Genomic DNA, 19,734 nt, shown 5'->3' with positions numbered 1-19,734 from the left:
GTGAGACCATGCTTAGGAGCAGATAATTTCAACTTTTAAGTCATAGTGCTGTGTTCAGTGATGTCTGAGAAACATGAATTGTCAGAAAATCTGGCTTATTCTCCAGCTACTCAAGTTTTCCGTCAGCACTGGCTGTGCCAGAGGAACCCACAATGTGTCTTTTAAAAAGGCACCCCACAATTGATCATCCGTTGCTTAATGGTCTTTTCTGGACAGGTCTACCATGTTGACCCCAGCCCCAAACAGCTGCAAGGCCAGGTATGCTCCCCTCCCTTCAAATCCTTTCCCAGGCTAAAGGAGTATTAATGATGTGATTAAGCTAATGAATAGGGGGAAGTCCCCAGACCAATACACAGAATAATGTTGGAGAGGGAAATGTAATAGTTCATGCTACAGGATGGCCAGTAGAGATGGCACGGAAGTAACTTAGAGCTTTTTGCTGTGATGAGCTGCTATGATCCTTCCAGCCTCACCAAACACTTACTTTCTTTAGAAGCCCCCGATGAAGGAACTTCTCAAAGACCTTGTAAAAATCCAAATAAATTAACTGGTTCCCATTTATCCATTTTACGTCTATGCTCATGATTGGGTACAAAACTGATTCAGTTTTTCCTGCTTTGATTAAAAAAAATGCATTATTAAAGATAAATATTCATTCTTTATTAACCTATGAATTCATAGCAAGGAGAGCTTTTGAAACCTGACACCAAAGGCAAGGATGTAACATGGAGCTTGCTGCTTCTTACCCAGTAATAGCAAGGTACTGGCAATGGTTTTTCAGTTATGGCCCCTGCTACCAAATTCCCCTTTTGTAAGAGTGTAGAGGAGGGGCTAATAAGAGACCTTACAGCATCCTGATAAGCCTCTGTTTTAGCAATTCTGGCAACATCTCTTTACATTTATGCCAGTATCGGCAGTAAGAGTTTTACCGAGGAAATGTAACGTCACATGCAGCGCATACGATTTTAGTGTGATTTTGCTGTTTTGTCTGAAAGACTAAGGCCAAATTTCTGCTTTCAGTTGCAGTGACATAATTATGTTGTCAACTGCTCCAAGGTTACTGTCCTATTTTTGTCCTCCGTCTTGTTGTTTCTCTGTACCTCACCCTGATATCTCTCATGTCCTTTACTGAAGATTCCTGCATCTTGCTTACATAATCAAACATTTATTTCTCAAGTACCACTCAATGTTATGACCATTTCAACATCTCCATTTCAGGTAACAAATTCACAGAACCAGCTCATACTTGTTAGCTGTTTATCCATCCAGGAGTTGGTGGTCTCAGCCCAACTCACAGTCCACCTGGTAAAACAAGCAACCCCCAAGCATAGCTGAAGCTAATGGTTAATTAAAATGTAACCAGCTCTGTGCTAATTAATTATCCTTTACTGTCAAGCTTAGCACAGAGGATGAGCTTTAAAGCCACGGGGACTGAACTGTCTTGGATCTAGTGTGGGCAAAAAGCATCCTGTTGACTGAGCTGGCTACAGTAATACACATGTATCATAAACCCTGTGCAGTGCCTCTGAGGCACAGTATATAGCATGTCTTGCAGGCAGGCTTCGTGCCCTCCTAGTCCTGGGCTGTCGCATGGCACAACTCGGCCAGCGTTGGTGCCTGCCTGCGTACCAGCAGCACCTTCACCTTCTCTATGGGATTACGGGTCACCTGGCATCTCTGGCGAGGAGAAAAGATGAAGCCTCACCCCAGTAACCTTCCCCGGGGCGCCTGCTTCCTTCCTGGTGCAGGACCCACGGGAGGTCTCTGAACAGACCGATGTGGCGAGGAGAGGAGCCCTCCGCCGGCCAGGTCGGTCCCCGGGCAGGGCAGCGATGGGGCAGCCCAACAGGCTCTGTGATGGGAAGGACTGCCGTCCTCCTCTTGCTCTCACCCCTCTCCCTCTTTGCACAGCAGCCCCCTTGTACACCTACGTATGCTTTTGTGGACAGGCTTTCTGAAAATCGCCCTGCAAAGCAAACTGTATCATCGGACACACTTGGCTACCAGGTCCAAAACAACCCCAAACCCTGGAGAGGAACTCCTAGGGCTGAGGCCACGCGAGCATGACTAACGCAGAGCTGAGAAATCCTGGCAGCCTGTGACAGCACAACTGTAAAGTAATTGTTAATTCTGCTGTTGTTAACAAGAATGCTCCAGTTTCTCTCTCACATGATTTGTCCCGTGTCTCCCAATGACTGCTACAAAACTAACAACCTGCCTCCTCACCGGAGGCAGCTCTCCAGCGCTGGAGACAGGCTGTCCCTAAGTCACCTTTCCCTCCCTCCTCCACATTAATACAGTCACCAGCAGAAGGCTGGCTCCTATCCTACAAACACATTTTCAGAAAAAAAAAAAAAAAAAATTACATTGCCTTTCTGTCATCTTTGAAAGGAGCAACAAAACCTATTATCCTGATTAGGTTTTACTACTGAAAAAAGGAGCCATTACAACATCAGCTCATTAGCTGGAAGAACAACCTTCCTATAGAGACAGGTATGTCTTTCTCTTGGTCATCAGTTACTAGAATTTCCTGAAAGATGCTGAAAAGGAATTCTTGTTTAACATCTTAACCCCAGTTTATTTTTACCCTTGGATTTGAATTCCCAGCTGCTAATGCCTCAGCACTACTGCACGTTTGCAGCCGCTGTCTGGAAAGCTGCCTGCCTCTTGCACTGCGTTACAATGCCTTTCACAAATAAAAAGAATACAGGATTCATTTTCAGTACTCGGAGACTCTCTTGAAATGTCGACAAAAAAGGATTCTTAAGAAACATCACCACCCCCTTAAAGGTATGGTACTGATGCCAAAATGAACAGGATTCGTTTCAAATTTGTTTCCTCAAGACGGTAGTTAGTTACTCATCATTGGTGCATTCTTATGAAAAAGTTGCAAAAAACTTGCCAAGATTGCATGCTGTCAAGTAAAAAAAGGGTAAAATATTGTATTTGCTAACGTCTTTTCTTATTCCATTTGTGTCAGAATTTGAACTTTTTAAAAGTGTTGAACAACTAAAAAAAAAAGGACAAACCCCAGATGTAGATATTCCATTTCTAAAATTGACTAAGAGTGTCCACAGGAATGCATTAGGTTCAGCCACCTCTCTGAAAGCCATGTTATCTTCAGGAGAATGCATTATAAGATTGGCTTTTAAGTAACTCACTTGGAGCCAGCAGCAGAGTATTGGTATCAGTGAACAGGCATACAGGATGGGCCAAACTCTGACCTCAGCGCTCGCCATCTCCCGGTAACTCACCGTCGTTGGAGCCACTCTTGGACAAACCACTTCGCAGAGCCCTGCTGTGAACTGCACCAGAGAATTGTTTAAAATAAGATAAAAAGGGGGCAAAGGAGAAGTTTTAAAGAAGACCAACTCCTCTCCCCAGTTCACCGTGATTCTGCTATCAAGTGGGCCAACACCCGAGGCGTGGGAACATGACAGCACGGGGGCAGGAGGAAGCACCTGGGAACAGAGCCTCCCTCACAGCAGTACAGAGACAGGTTCCCTGTACCACCGCACCTGCCCGATCCGCTAGCGCGACCTCCTAGGTAGGATTTCTAGCGTTGGCTTATAAGGCTCCCTACTAAAGCAAGTAAGATGCTGCCAGGGCAGAAAAGCCTCACGCATGAGCTCTCTAAGGGCAATGACACATCAGCTTTGTGCCTGCATCTCAGAGCACTAACTGAAGGCAGTGAAGAGGCACTTACACACTACTTTGGAAATCAGTGAGTTATAATTCGTAATCAATATTAAAAATGTATCACTGGTATATACATTTCACATTTCAAAGTATGCTTGTCTTAGGAACAAACCCAGGTAGTTGATGTAAAGGCGATGAGGGTCTCAGACTCCAATTTGGCCCTACTCCCATCAAGGCACTTTGCTATTAATTTCAGCGGGGCAGAAAAATCCTTGCATAGTTAAGGCTCTGGCACAAAACTCCTGCTGCTTCTTTAAACAGTAGCTGCACTGCATCATGTTATCTCCCTAAGTAGCCATCCTGCTTTAGCTTCCTCAGAGGTCAGTTATTCACCTCTGCTAAGTATGTCTGGTGTAGAAAGAAAATTCCTTAATCCTATTTTCTGTGCTTGTTTTCATATGCACAGCCACAATTCTCCCACATCGAGCCTAGGCCATACAAGAAAAATCCTTGTTTGCCGCTACTGCTGTCTCTGCTGTACAGCAGACAGATGTTCCCAAGGAGAACTTTGCTGTGGCTGGCTCTTAATTCTTGTGTGCTATGGCAGAGGTACATAAAATTAATGGAAATCATTACTTAAAATGCAAAGCAAGAACCTGCATGGATTTGCATGTCTACTAAATGATTTCAGGACTTCAATTACTACCTGAGTTCACAGCCTCTGAGAAATACAGGAATGAAGAATATGATAAAAAATTGGCTAAAATGATGTGCCTGTGCATTTACTCACGGAGTTTATTTCACTTTGGTATATTTACTTAAGCCTCCCAGACAAGAATTCCCTCAAAGCTTATCACAGGATGGAAGTTTCCTTCTTGCATTTGGGCTCGCCTGCCCCTCCACAGAACTGTCTTCCCGCATTCCTAGCACATGCTTACAAAAACTGATCCCTACTTTTAGCTCCTTTTAAATTAGGCTTAGCTTTCTGGAAGGAGAAGAAAAGAAAGAAGAGGCAGCACCATGATGCTTCCATGCTGTCCATAAGCAACCATTAAGAGGAAAGAAAAAACAAACAACCAAAATCCCACCCATGGTGTGAGATATGAGACCACAGGTGTTTACAACTGCACCACCTGGTTTTGTGCTCCACAACGCTGCTTTGGTGAATGTGGGGCTAGACAGGCCTAGGCTCGTCTGCCTGCCAAGTTCAAATCTGTTTTCCTTTGGAAAAAGTTATCCATGGTAAAACTGGCCGGCCAGAGGGGCTGTTGTAAATAGGAGGCAGAGATATTTATGTCACTCAGGAAAAAATGCAAAACCACAGCTCCTACCCCAGCACATTCACGGATTCTCACAACTGTCAAGTTGAAGCAAGTTCAGCTCCCATTCAACTATACGCTTGTGTTGAAGAGGCTTCGCCTGCACCTCCCTTACACAGGCTTACAGAATAGCGACTGCATTAAATACTTGGGCACATTTCTTCCCCTAGATTAATGGAAAAAGTTGCTTTAAAGGTTACTTTTTATCAAAGTTTCTTTGATAGAAGAAGGTGAGTTTGCTACACCTTAGAATGAAGAGAAGCAATCCAATCAAAAGTTATTTATCACAGCATCAATCTTCAGTGACCAGAGAGTTTTTCAATATTCAAGAAGAAAAATTCTGGATTGATTTTGTTTCTGTACAGAAGAAACCCCCAAGCCCTGCTTTCTTGAATGACATCCCTCATTTCTTGTTGGACAGAGTACTGAAATATAAAATTTAATACTATATGAACAATTTCAACAGAATATTTAGTATAAGGGAGTAAAAAGTTTAATACTTTTTAAAAAAGCAACATTAAAAAGTGCATTAGGAGTAAAATCCAGGTCCTTCCAGTCATTTAGTCTGCAATAACACTTATTCATTTTCTCCTGTAACAAAGAGGTGCACATTTTTCGTGGACTGCAGCATTTGAGCTGTGCGATCTATGCCAACCACTGCAGCCAATTTCTGAGCATCATACTTGGAATAGAGCACAGTACAGGTCCAAGTAGCATCCACTCCGTTGTCTGTGGCCTTCATCATATTACAAATCTCACTGTAGAAGTGGGAGTAGGTTGGTAACTCATAGAAAATGAGGTTCCTAATGCCTTTTATCGTATACCTGTAGTAGGAAAAAACCAAAAAAGTAACTTTGTTGGCAATTTTTACAAAGTGTGAACATTAAAACATCAATCCTATCTCAGTTCTTCCAATTTCCTTCAATTTCAATGCACATCAGTTGTATCTCAACTCCAAAAACTCCATGTCATGAAGACTAAACACAGATGTGGAATTAAGGGCAGAGGGAAGGGCTGGTCTAATGCTGCCAGGCACTGAGACTTCCTCTAAACTACAGACCACCACCAAATTCTGCAGTATTCAGCCTCTTTGGCTTGGATTTTAAGACAGGGAAGCTTGATCAGACTGAGCCTCATAAAACTTTTCATATTTGCCAAAACACCTTCTGCTAATAGAAAAAACTGTTCCATTAGGAACTTCTAAACGGCTCCAGTCAGGACGTTGCAAATTTTCCAGGTGGCCTCAGCTTGCTGCATAGCATTATTGAACCAATTACGTACCCTTTTCCAGAATTTTATGCAATTATTGTGGCACAGATGAACACAAATAAAAGGCACAATGAATCCCATTTTGCAGGCTATATCATCCTGTCCTAACATCAATGGAACTTGGCAGCACTTACCTTCCTGAATAAAAACCTGTGCATACCAAAGTATTAGAGTCTCTGCAAGGGACTGCTGACAACATGCGAAAATTTTAAAGCAAACTGAAAAGCTCTTACTTCAGTCAAAGAAGTCCTCAGAGAGACCCAACAGATTCAAAAAGCAATATAACCCATCTATGATTAAGGTCAGACTCTACTTCCAAAACAGCACACATGCAACTCAAAGGAAAACTCGGTCCACAATTCACCTTTTGTAAAAGTGGAAGCGCTCAGTGAACAGTAAAAACTGCTTCTCTCCCTTGAGAAAGAACCGTCTTGCTCTGCAGACGCCAGCCTTTTTAGTGTATTCACAAATGTGAGTAAAATTCAGGTCCTCTTTCTTGAAGTAATTTCGAAGACGCACGTAGTCAAAATATGATGGAACATAAATCAGCGTGTGTGACATGATGGCATCACGGTACTCAGGCAAAACTTTGTCAACGAAAAACTGAAACCTGAGTTAAGAAAACAAATGTTTTAACCAGAGTTAACATCTAGCTTTCCGGTACTGATATGACCTCAAACAGGAGCATCATCAGACACAAGAGACTACAGAAGATTTTTACTACATTTTTCCTTCTTTAACTTCATAGGATTTCTACATGTGTAGAAGATAAAAGGCAAAGGCTTTATCAGTACTACACAGTTACGGTAGAGACTGATATTCCTTTCCCAGACTTTATTCTCCAGTGCCTTTGGCAAGGAGAAGTTCAGTATTCCCCTCCACCTGTGCAGAGCCTAGCCTGCATCTGAAGACTAATGAAGGTATACTTCTGTGGTGAAATCACATTGTGCTCTGCAGGAAACAGCACGCTCAACTAAATCCAAAATTGCAGTCATTAGGGCATAGCAAAATAGTCTGGAACACAGGGTACCTTGTATCTATTACAGAAGTTAAATTTTCAGCTTCTAGCCTCCGAAAAACATGAGGAAGCTGGACCACAACATGGCTAATGGAGCCGCTCAGTGGTACGTTGCGGACGGCCACCTGTGAGAAGAAAGTAGGACGTTTAGGGAAGCAGCATTTCAAAGGCAGCCACACTCCAGCAAGCCTTCTGCTCGTAATTCACATCTGCAAGCAGTGCACAAGGCTGTTTTTAAGAAAGCTCCAATACAAAACCACATTCATGTATACACACACCAGATCTGTTAACTATACATGACCACTGCTTATGCTCTGACTTCCATACACTTGAGATAGACAACTAAGGTTTTTACTTTTCCTGTTTCTTTCAAAGTAATAGCCGTTTGTGCTTCTTATACAGTAGGAGGTGGGGGAAAAAAAAAAAGGAAGCAGGCAAACCCTCCATTTAACAACAAAATAAATAAAACAAGATAACTTGTGTGTGTCAAATTAAGAAAAAACAAAATCTGATTTCTGACATGAAACAGCTATCCATGAAAGAAAAGGATCAAATAAATATCACTGCAAGAAGAGTAGTTCTTCATGCCTTTGGCACAGCGTTAGAAATTGTCATGCAGTGTCATGGAGATTCAGACTGAAATACTTGGGTCATGGAAACGACCAGCACACAGACAGTCTTTCTACAATTGAGTTACGGAATTTTTTCCACATGTTGGGTCTTCTGTTCCTCTCCCCCTCCTTACGCCAGCATTTAAAAGAAGGCTTTCAGCTCATCTGTGAACTTACCTGCCCCACGTAATTGAAGCAGTGTTTGTTGAAGACAGAGTTAATCTGGGGATCCTGAAGAGCGCTGAACAGCAGCGTCTGGCGGTAGTACTTGGACCAGTTATTGAGATTCAGCATTCGCACTCGGGAAAAGTCTACCCCGTGGGAATCCAGAGGCAGCAGGTTAATGTGCTTCATCAGGTGCTACACAGAGAGAGGAAACACATCGCTACCGACTGACATCCCTGCACCCAGGCTGCAAGTGCCTCAACTGCAGTGAAAAAGTGGGCAGGGATGAGCAAGACAGCACAGAATATAAAACAGTAGTGATCTCCCAAGGCACGACTGTCTGGAATTTACTGACCACAGCAAGAGTAATTTACTTGATTTCCTGCCACAGAACTGAAAGCTATCATCTCTTTAGTCATCAGTAACAGTAACCTTTGCTTCCAATTTTCTCCCACGGGGCAAGCATAATGGATTTGTTTGTTTGTACTGAAGTCAGTGAATGGGCCCAAGGCTTCTGAGCTAAAAGCTCAAGTGCAGTTTCCCATTGCATTCAGGGAGAGTTTGGGTGCAAGTGAAGAAATTCACTTCATTCTGGCCTCACTGAATGATGCCTAGGACTGGCATCGCTGCCGCCGCATGGCAGGCAGTCGCACCCAAAGGAAAAAGCAGGAAACAGGCTCTAGGACTCATTCCTTGGATATCATGTGGGCTGACGTGCCTCTCCTGGGACTCCCCAGGAAACAAGACACGTTCTGGGCTCATTCAAAATGTGCAGTAGCATGATGCTGTCAAAATGCACAGCCCAGGTACCTCAAAGGTGTTTCTATGTGGAAAAAAACCCCAACCTTTCAACGCTGAAAACTTTTATTAACCAAAAGCCAAAAAGCATGGGTACTACTGCATACTAGCCACAATCCCAGAGCAGTATTTTCATTACACCTACAGGGAAATCTTCATACTGTTTAGCTTCAGACGTGACTAATGCTTAGTATCTCTACAGTCAGTGGAGAGAAGCACCAGCTCCTATTGCTTTCTGGAGGAACCAGAATTAGGTTGTACGGATTCCTCACATGGCTGCAATCTGACTGAGACACTGGGCAGTCAGACAGCTGGCATATTTTCTCCCAGATGTGATTAAAGGCATCATCATTATCTCACCCTGCAAGATAATTAAAACTGTCCAAAAAACTCTCTGATGAAATATGCCACTAAAGCACCAAATACTAAGATTTATAGAGAACAGGTGCTGAATACTACCAAAATCTGAAGAAAAAATATTTGTAGTGTAAGGAAAATATCAGGGTGGAGGGAAAAAAAAGGGACAAGCATACATGTCTGGAATCAAGTCAGTAAAAAAAATAGCATAACTGTTCACCGCCAAAACTAAGTTATATCGGACTAACGAGACACAGTACCACAAAAGAATGAATACATATGGAAAACGCACCAGAACATGTTCCCAATTCTGCATCAGGTAAATATCTGCTTGATCAATTATGAGAATTTCTATTGATGACAGAAAATCAAAATCTCTCTTCTTTTCCCCCTCTGCGCCAATAATAGTCCTCACACCCAGGGGAGAGGCAATGATGATATCCGATGAGTAAAATGGTGCATATAGTCTCATACTCTTTTGAAGAATCGCAACCCCTGTCGAACAACAACCAACAGCAATTTCTTAGTTAAAGGTGAATTATCAACCATTTTCTTCCAGCAGGCTCTGTAATAGCACCTCCCTACATTTCCTCTCCCTTAACACGTACTAATGATTATAGCCGGACAAAACCAATCTGTCTGAAACTCTTCTTTCCCTGAAAAGTGCTTACCCACCCCACCCCCATTTGACAAGCGTTTGGCAGATTTTCGTGAAGTTCGGCAAACTCTTTCAGGAGTACTTTTTTCCAGATTTTTCATAGCCTGGACAACATTTTTTAACTGAAACACATTTTTTGTGTTTTTCTGCTAAAAAGGGGAATGAGGGGGCTGAAGAACTTAAGGAGAAAAAAAAAAAAAAAAGGCAGAAATGATTAACTACTCCTTTCTCCCTAAATCCTAGACTTTCGTCTCTGCCATTAGGTACTATAGTAACTGTTACCTTCATCTGTCATGAAAGATTCAGTGTGGACCTCTTGACTATAAACTGCCTTTATTCACAGGGCCACAAGAGTTGCTACAAAGGAAAAGGTTCTTCATGAAAGGTTCTCCAAGACTGAAAGCATCACCAGTCTTGCACCTTCCCTGGCATTGCTTCTCACACCGCATGTTGCAGCGTACATGCCGAACTAGCTTATGCATCACCTCTCATGTTAAAGGAAAAGGAAAGAATCAAAGGAGTTTGTTACCTGTGTCATAACTACATGGCAACATTGCTAGGACCCACAGTTTTCTGATCTTATAAGTGCAGGTAGTCCAGATCATATTCAAACCACCCACTACAGTCTGCCCAGCAAAGGTGTCCCTTCAACTCCTCTCCCTCTCCGTGTAAAGCCAGCTATCACGGGCACAACTGAAGGCACTTGCAAGAATTTCACACACACAGCAGTAGGGACCCCTCCCGCTATCTATTTTAACCCAATGATAAAAATGGAGAAGAAAAGAAAGGCACAATTGGTTGAATTTCCAGGAAGAAGATATCACTTCTCACAGCATATACACAGTTTAACAACATCAAGTCTTTTTTCTGTTTAAAAATGTGAAAGGGTGGTTTTAGTAAGGCATGATAAACGTGCTTTAAATTATATCTTTGTGCAAAAGTAACAGGGTGTGAGGCACAGTAAGAAAGAATAATTATTCTGCTTCTATGATTTGCTTCTGCAAGTAACAGCACTGAAAGTTTCTTCAAGCATTTCTTCACACCTAGTAAGTGGATCAAGCAGACTGTGGTATGGGAGAGGACCGAAAGGAAAATTATTATGCTACTGAAAGTAATGCTCTCAGCCAGAGAGCTATTCATTGGGGAAGGAAGGAAGACTGAGTGGGACCTGCTCGCATCTTCCACTGTATCATTAAATCTCTTGGGATGCCAATTCATCTTTCAAGGGGCAATAATTTCAAAAGCCTCTGATCTGTCAAGTTCAGTTAGAAAAACTGCCTACTCATCATGGCAGCTCCAGGAACCAAGCCACTAGCTAATTCCCTGCATACTGAGCTACTAAAACAGCATGAGATTACAAGATTATGAAACAGTCTCAAATCTGCTGCTTGTCCAACAGTTCTACTTGCTGGCTACCCCTCTGCTTTCATAAAAACCGTGGGCAGCACAGTAGAAAACTGCTTTGCTCAGTACTGAGCTTTAATTTTGTTCCAACCATTACTGATTACAAGAGACATTCTGAATAGGCTGATTAAATACAAAAGATTTTTTTTTTAATAACATGAAAGACTTCGCTGCATAATCAAGGCTATCCTCTTTAAAATAAGGTGTGGGCAGTCCTGCTACAATAAAGCAATCATTGCATTTTAAGCTATTCTGAACTTAATCTGAAAATCATTACTTCTGTATTTTCTCTTCTTTTTTAAGTTCTGGCAAGGCAAGAAAGATTTTCAGAAAAATCCAAGCTGCCAGTGCAAAACCAGCATGAATATCACAGAGTCTAGAGTCTCACCAGAACTTCCAGCCTGATAGCTGCTAGACATTTAGGAAGAACTTGTTACTTCTCAGTTCTTTATAAGCTAAAAATCATCTGTTTGGTATGTCATTACCAATTCTGAAGTGATCATCAATGTTGCCAGCAAAGACAGCTTCATAATCTTCAGGTCTTTTCAGGTTGGGGGGCTTCTCTTCTGGGTCAGAGCCAAACTCCCCTTTGAAGCGCTTTTTATTACTTACATCTATTTTTCTTTTGTCATTCACTTCAAGAAGACTGATGAAGATATGCACAATTCGCAAAGCACATTCCCTGAAGGGCACTATCATTAGTACCTGCGTAGATCAACAGTTACAACAGAATAACCCATAAAATATGAACACTCGCAGTTAACTGCACATTAAGTAATTTTTTTTACTTAGATCTGCCCCCATGGGGCATCCCAACAATCAAAACAAAACAATTCTGACATGCAGCAAGGAGAGAGGATGTGCTGGGACACGGTGTGCTCGTGAACAGGTACTGGCCAGCAGCTCAGTCTGGTTCCCCATCTCACACCCAGCGTACCATTACAGGTGAATTGAAAACTAAGCACGTTCTCCTGTTCTACCCACCCCCCAAGCAAGCAACAGCTCCCACAATGCACAGACAGGGTCAACGGCTGGCTCCTGGATGGGCGGCAATAGCCTCTGCACAGCACTCTGAAATACAAATATCTAACTGGGAAGTCAACACAGAAACCAAAGGCATTTGCCAGACGTGCAGCAACCACTGAAACCCAACTTTGAAACGGTTCAACAGGTAGTTGGCATCACCAGTGACAGGCTAGCCCTAGTTGAATTCACCTGGTCATCAACTAGAGGATGCTGTGAATCCAGGGAGCCTTGGTTTGAGACCCGCTCCACCAACTATGATAGGTGGCCTTGACGATGGGACTGGGATTCCCTGAAGTCTCCCAGGTACAGGAAGATCCTTCCATGCAAGCAAGTCCTTACAAGTGCCTAAGGACAAAAAAATCTTCTGGGACATTCCACACTGGGTGACAGCCTACACTACCTGCACTAACACTGAAGATCATTGTGGAGGCACCTTTCTATACTGGAAGATTTAGAAATGGAAGCAGGAAAAGGTGACATATCAGTCTGTAGTGATAGGGGGACAAAGAAAAAGAGAAGTCAAACTCATGGCTCAGCACAGAGACAGGCTGACTGACAACCCTGTGCTCACTGCTTCTCACAGGGTATTTGCCCTGGCCATGGCAGACAACTTCCACGCACGATAAAGGGATGTGGAAAGGCACAGGCCCAGGAACATGTCACCTGAGAGAGCAGCAACAGAAATACTTCTGGATAACCTACCAGGATGTTTATACAGCCTGACCAGACAGCCAGGGTGGGGAGGGGGAATCACATTAACGAAGCTCTCTTACCTTAGGTCTAGTGAGCCCCTGATCCCTGTAGTCATCATTGTCAGTCCCTGGCTTTTGGTCTCTTCGTTTGGCATTGTTGCTGAGCACCTGGGCATTTGCCTTCAGAACATGGTTCAAGGCATGCAAGCAGTAAGCATGCCGGATTTCTTCTCCATTTGTTAAAGCATTTCTTTCTGGATAGAACAAGTCCCGGTATGTATTCATGATACAAAAGAGCTCTCTTTGTAACGGGGTAAAAGAGGGATCACTTGGTTTGTTCACTGAGGACAGAAATTGTTTATTCACTTTTGGCCAAGTGGATTCTAAAGGCTTGTGAAGATAAAGCTGTTTCACATCAACTTCTTTGTCTGCTTTCAAAGTTTTATGTTTCTCCGAAGTGGAAGAAAAAGTTAGTTGGCCCAGCCTTGGCCACTGAAAAAAACCCAAACAAACAAACAAAGAGGAGTCATATGTACCAAGCTTAGTACACTTAAAAGCACACCACCACAGCTGGTAGTTTAATCAAGTTCATGAAATTTCAGAAATATCTTTTCATAATACAAGTTGAAACCTTTTTTTCCAATATGCAATCTCTTCCTTAGAGTCTACCAGGGTAAATAACAATAAACTTGAGCTAAGTAGATGCGAATGGATTTTGCAGTGATGTGTCTATAACTGTCCTCATTTTACAGATGAGAAAACCGAGGAAGAAGAAGGATGTCATTTCTGCCTAACCCATCCAGCAAACCAGTGGCAGAAACCAGGGACAAGATGAGAACCCTGGAGTCTGACTACGCTTATAGATCAGCCGCGCTGAGGTATGTACTTTGTTAAAAGATGAAAACAAAACCCCATTAGGGACTAAACCCAGAAGCTGTGAATCAGTTGCTAAAAGCAATCTTGTTGGGAGTCTGTCTGATTTTGAGAGCAAAAGCTATCAGTGTAGTAGGGGAAAACTCTAAACTTTAAGCCTTCTGCTATGCAAGTTGTCCCTATCTATCTCCGTAAAGTAGCTACACCAAGTTAAGCAAAGATATATCATGCCTTGCTTCAGGTGGCACTGAATGGTATTTTTGGCTACCATTTTCAAAAAAGAAAAAAATAAAATAAAATTTAAAAATCACAGCTTTCTCTCTGACTGACTAACCATTGGATATCTTCCAATAAATGTCACCCAGCATATGGCTGACCAGAATGCAAGGCAACCCTCCAAAACAAAATCAGATGTGAAAAAGTTAGGAAGCAAAGGTTTGTCTAAAAATGAGTATTTTGAAAACCAATATTCCCTCTCAAGCAATCAGGTGGTTTTCTGGTACTGCAATTTACCTATTATCTCCAGTATTAACAATATAAGTATTAAATTCCCCTTTACTGGCTTGTAAATGTGTACAGAGATACAGCCATCTTGAAGCAAGAACGTGAAGGTACATCACAAGTACTTTTTAGACTGTACATGCTCACCTCACAAGTTCAGTTGCAGAGCACATCCCTGGCATTGTGCTGTTACCACTCAGAAACCAGTCTTGTTTCTACCCAGTGTCAAGAGTACTAAACTTGTGGTTTTGGGACTACAGATCAAACTCTAAAGCTATGTTTTTCAGATGGGTCGCCATATCCCTACTTAACAGCAGACTTTAGATTTCAACTCTCGCTCAGCACTAAGTGAAGAAGAAAACACTTCAGCAACAACACAGCGACAAAATCTTCACAATTCCAGTGCCAACAGCTAATAATAACAATTATGAATCTACTTCACTTGTATAAAAAAAGAGTTATTTTAATCCAGGCATCTTTAGGAACTCTGGATGGCTACAGAACACTGTTACCTTGCTTTGACTTGAAGTTTTAGGAAGTGTAGACATTTTTTCTACTTCTTTTTCTTCAAATTCTTTGTCCATGTGCTGTTTAAATGGATCTATTTATAATAAAAAAAAACAAAAAAAAAATCCTGAGAACTATTGTAGCTAGTACTGGAATCAAGTTTCAGAATGGATTTGCAAATGACACCAACAGTTTCCATGCTGGCCAACACCACAGTTAAAGCTAGTTATTTCAAAGCACTTGGAGATGAGAGAAAAGATGTCAAATTCTCTCTACAAGAACAGAGAGAACAGATTTGACAGATTGCTTTAAAAAAAGAAAAAGAAGCACTTACGGAAGTACTAGAACTTTCAATCACAAAACAAATGTTGGACAGGAAAGCAATATGTAGTAGAAAACATTGTGGCAATTTTCTGCCTTAAACTCTGACACATCCACCCCTTGCAGATGAAATAGGCTGTCAGTAATAAAGACCCAAGTGAACTTACTGCCCTTCTTAATTTATAAACAGCTCTGCCGAGGGCTTTGCATCTTTGGCCAGTGATATGAATACAGTTTGTGATAAAGCAGAGAAAGATTAGGCAGGTTTTGGGGAAGGGAGGCAAAAATTGCCTGAATTGAGCAAAAGTCTGACTTATCTAATCAGCATTTCTTTTTGGAAAGGAAAGGAGAGGCAAGGAACTGTAAAATCATATTATATTCAAAGACACTGGCATGCACAAGTCGCATGCAAAGCTTATTTTGAAAACCAAGCTCTGCACATTGCTTGCAGCACAGCAGCACTCACTGCATAAAGAAAACTAATTAGAGAACACTAGCGCTTGCCAAAGGATATCCAGCCCACATACAAGTTATCCAGGCAAAAGTCAAGACATTTGCCAATTATGACACTGTTGAGAATATCTTCCCAGCAACACAAATGAACAGGGTATCATTTAACTGTCTTCAGTTGCGTTTTACTGATTCCAGTGTTTGTCAGATGAAGTAGAGGGAATAAGGTGAAGCATTTTCAGGAATTCTAGTGACCCCAGAACCAGAGTAGAAATCCATCCCCTTTCTGCTATCTTAGGTGACTGATTTTCTGTAATAGATTATAAAGCCACTTCCAAGCTACAGGAACCCACTGAAAAGTAGTACATCATTTATAGGTTGAACAAAGCTGTGGGGATACTTAGCATGCAGTCAGAGAGCTACCGTTCTCATTAAAATGCAATGCCAACAGCTTAAGCAATAGTCTCATGGTAACAAGAATGAGCTGTTTTTTCTATCACATGGCCCTTTGATGCTTCCACACATTTCACGTATCAACTAGGCTGCCTCCCAGATCTAATGTCAGCTGCTGCTCCAAGATGACAAGCCAGCATCACTAGGGATGCTACAAACATATTTCTCTCTCTCAAACTATGCCATCTGATATTAAAACCACGGAGCATGAAATACGAATAGAAGCTCTGCAAGTGCCAATGTGTGGCATATCACTGAACGATCACACACCCGTGCGCACAGTTATTTGTATTACACATGGTGGGACGACTCCAACGCTGAAGCTCAGATTGCACCCATCAGCGCGCTGCGGCGTTGAGATTCTGAGCTACACCCTTAAAAGATACCATACAGATGCTCCGCTGATGCCTCGTGCCTTCCTGATCCTGCTGCAGTCAGACTCCTCTGCACAACCTTCAGAATTCAGAGCACCCGGAGCATTTGTCTAAATTACTGTGGCTGCCCCAAGCTTCCCAGAATCTCACCTCTAACTCCACTGAGTTGTGAAGGCTGCCCTCACAGGTCAGCTTTGTGATTATCTCCTGTGCTGTCTGTGCCAAGCATATCTTCCACAGTCAAGTGCAGGCTTGCAGCGCCCTTCACATTACGCTAGCTTTTAAAACTACTACTGAAGCAACACAAGATAACCCACTCCACGCACATTTCTAGTTCCTGATATTTCAAGCTTTATCGGTCATAACAGAAACTACGCACAAACCCCAGTGCACAGGGGCTACAGCAAACAAATGGTTCAGCTCCACGTCTGCGTTACTGTTAAGCGTCCCTTATGTAACCAGCTCACATGTGGGCAATACAATGAATAATGCAGTGGAAAAACTCAGAAGCTATATAGCATATCATTAGGGCGTTTGATAATTTACACGTTTATGGATACTCCTCTAGAGATCACTAAACACAAACATACTGTGTTTTACCTTCTGAAAAGGCTTGTGAAGAATTGCTGTCTCTCTTATCTGCATTGCAATCTCCACTCTCCTCTTCCATGAAATTGGTTTCCAAACTAAATTCAGATTCATGTTTCACATCAGTAAACTCCTCAATTACTCCATGACTTGGGTCACAAGAGGTATCTGCGCCATCAGCCTGCTCCTGGCCAAGCGTCTGCTCTGCTGTGTCTGTAACTTGTTAGAGAGAGAAATGGGTTATATTCTCCTGGAAAAGTTACTGTCTATAGCTACCTCTTGCTGCCTAGGTTGTTCCCTTTGAGTTACCAATTCTTTTCCTTTCAATACTCTACCCAAAAAGAGAAAAGTGGGCTTTGTATTCTACAGTAAAGACAACTTTTGGCTTGCATGCCAAATGTTACATACCATACAATGTATGTTTCCCCAGAGAAAATTAAAGAAATAACCTATCCGGTGAATGTAAGTTTTAGTTTCCAAAGGCCCCAAATAACTGAAAATAATAAAAAGTTGACTCCTCTCCCCCAGAGTTTCTCTGCAGAACTTCATGAATGAGGATGCCTCGTCATAAGGGAGAGGAGGTTTCCTTCCAATTTACATATTCTTTCCTCTGCTAACGAGGCAAACCTTTCCCTCCTCTCGGTGGCAGCAGCCAAGCCAGATGCTGCGTGAGAGAACAGCTTGCGTCTCCCATGAGTGGGTGAGAACCCCTGGTATGCTGCTCCATGTGGATTTCCTCTGTGCTGCCGCACAAACAACATCTGAGGAAGCAGCAGCGGGCTGTCTGCCGGAAAATGAGCACAGCTACCCTCTCCCCTGCTAAATCCTTCACCAGCTGCTGCTCCCACCCACACGGAGGCAATGGAGCAACAGAAGAGCACCCAGACAACAAGCCAGTCTACACCAGGATCCTGGCTAAAAATACCTGTTATTCGAACTTTCTAACTGAAACAACATTTACCAAAGCATGGGAAAAGACAAACTACCTTCTTTCTGGTCTGGTACATCATTCTTATCTTCTTCACCTCCATCTGCTTCTCCGGTCTCCTGGGACCCTTCGCTGTCTGTTTCTGTCTCACTCTCCCCAGCTTCTTCTGATTCACTTTCATCTTCCTCTTCCTCACTCTCAGACTCAGGAGAGGTCTTCAAGGTAGCCAGGAGCTTGTGATACACAGAGACCTGTTCCACTTCAGTCTCTGAATCGCTTTCTGTGCTCGATTTATCAGAATCCTCAGACTGGAAGGGAAAACAGGAGTGTAACAGCAACAACAGTAACACTCTATTAGGCAGCAGGCAAATACCCTCACCCCTAGTTCCCACGTTATGTTTTCCCTCTCCCATCCTACCCTTACGCAGATGCAATGGAATTTTTCAAAAATCACGTTATGCAAATAGTGATGCTGGACACCTCCATTTAGATTTTGAAAGCATCCTTGGTAGACTTAGGCTGAAGTGCCTCGTTCTGCACTGATTTGACTTAGAGCATCACAAAATCTGGTTCTTTCAGTCTCAGCTGAGTGAGGACATTTGATCTCCACAGACAAGGCATTTACTGAACTGGCACTGGATTTTCTTAAGAAAACCGCACACAGAGCAAAAATTGTAGAAAAGCGTACATATAAGGGACAGAGCACACTGAAAATGCTTCTGGCCTTCAAGAAGGTGAGTGAAGTAGCTGTCAGTTGACAACAGTCCACCAGGGAGTCGGTCAGGTTTGGCTCAGCTGAGCCAAAGCTCTAAGCTTCAAACAAGCCAGACTCGGAGCCAGTTCTGTCCCAGGCACCGACGACAGTGTGCCAGGTTATAGCCAAAATCATAGTGAAACCAGGAGTATAAGCACAGCAGCATTTAATTCTTTTTTAGCTCCTTTCAGCCCAAAGAGGAAAACTCAGTAAATATGGTATTTATGCACAGATGCTAAAAGAAAGAAACGAACCAGAATAATTGATTTTTCCACACTGAAACTTTTAAGTCTTTTATTAATCTGATGATAAAGGAGGTTAACAAATCCTGACTGAAGGAAAAGTAAAGCACTGGCAATCTGAAGAAGAGGAATGAGCATTAACGTATTTCTTCGTTCAACACAGAATGAAATATCTCCTAACTCGTGCAATACCAAGTTTATTAACATTATTAAAACAAGTTAAAGCATGATTTACTTTTCGCTGTGACTAAGTAATATGCAAAAAACCCAAGAAAAGCTATGTTATTTCCTGCTGCTTCTGCCCTCTCATGGTACTACAGTTTTGAGTTAGACACTGTAGAGAACAATTCAGAGCCACACAAAAATCACATTCTTTTTTTTCTCCTAAACAGAGGTTTTCTAAAGGGAACAAACTAATCAGCCTGAGTAACTTGGTAATGTGAAATGCTGAGTGTTTCACTTCACTGAACTACACAAAAATGAAAGTAAGGAAGAAATAAAAATATATTACCAGTTCACAGTTTTGAGTTGCCTCTGGTCTTCCAGAAACCCTGAAAAGAAAGCACTGAAATACCTTACTCTGTCAATGATGTTATACACAGGATGAAAGAGATGAGGGGGAGAAGGAACCGATGAGTTACACAAGTCTTAGAGAAGTTAAAAGAAAGCTTAAAACCAAAGCATCACACAATTCTCCCTAAGAAAACAGACTCGGCACTTACCCTGAGAGGTTGCCCTCTCAGGCAATGCTACACTCCATATGTGAAGCATGAGCTGCGCTCAAGCA

General features: G+C 42.4%; 1 protein-coding gene across 1 annotated transcript; it reads right to left on the bottom strand.

Annotated features, from left to right (window-relative positions):
- Window positions 1–5,248: 5,248 nt before the first annotated feature.
- On the bottom strand, window positions 5,249–19,498 carry DIEXF (digestive organ expansion factor homolog (zebrafish); the record flags this gene model as incomplete). Its single annotated transcript, XM_009574284.1, has 11 exons — window positions 5,249–5,782; window positions 6,592–6,837; window positions 7,258–7,370; window positions 8,034–8,216; window positions 9,469–9,671; window positions 11,724–11,943; window positions 13,038–13,448; window positions 14,843–14,931; window positions 17,036–17,242; window positions 18,010–18,259; window positions 19,459–19,498. Coding segments are annotated over 11 exons (2,209 nt in total), but the record flags the coding sequence as incomplete, so codon positions are not given.
- Between the last annotated feature and the right edge of the window lie 236 nt (window positions 19,499–19,734).

Source organism: Fulmarus glacialis, unplaced genomic scaffold (genome assembly GCF_000690835.1).
Source record: "Fulmarus glacialis isolate BGI_N327 unplaced genomic scaffold, ASM69083v1 scaffold15363, whole genome shotgun sequence".
NCBI lineage: Eukaryota > Metazoa > Chordata > Aves > Procellariiformes > Procellariidae > Fulmarus > Fulmarus glacialis.
The sequence above is the reverse complement of the archived record's forward strand: the minus strand, read 5'-3'. Positions and strand labels throughout refer to the sequence as shown.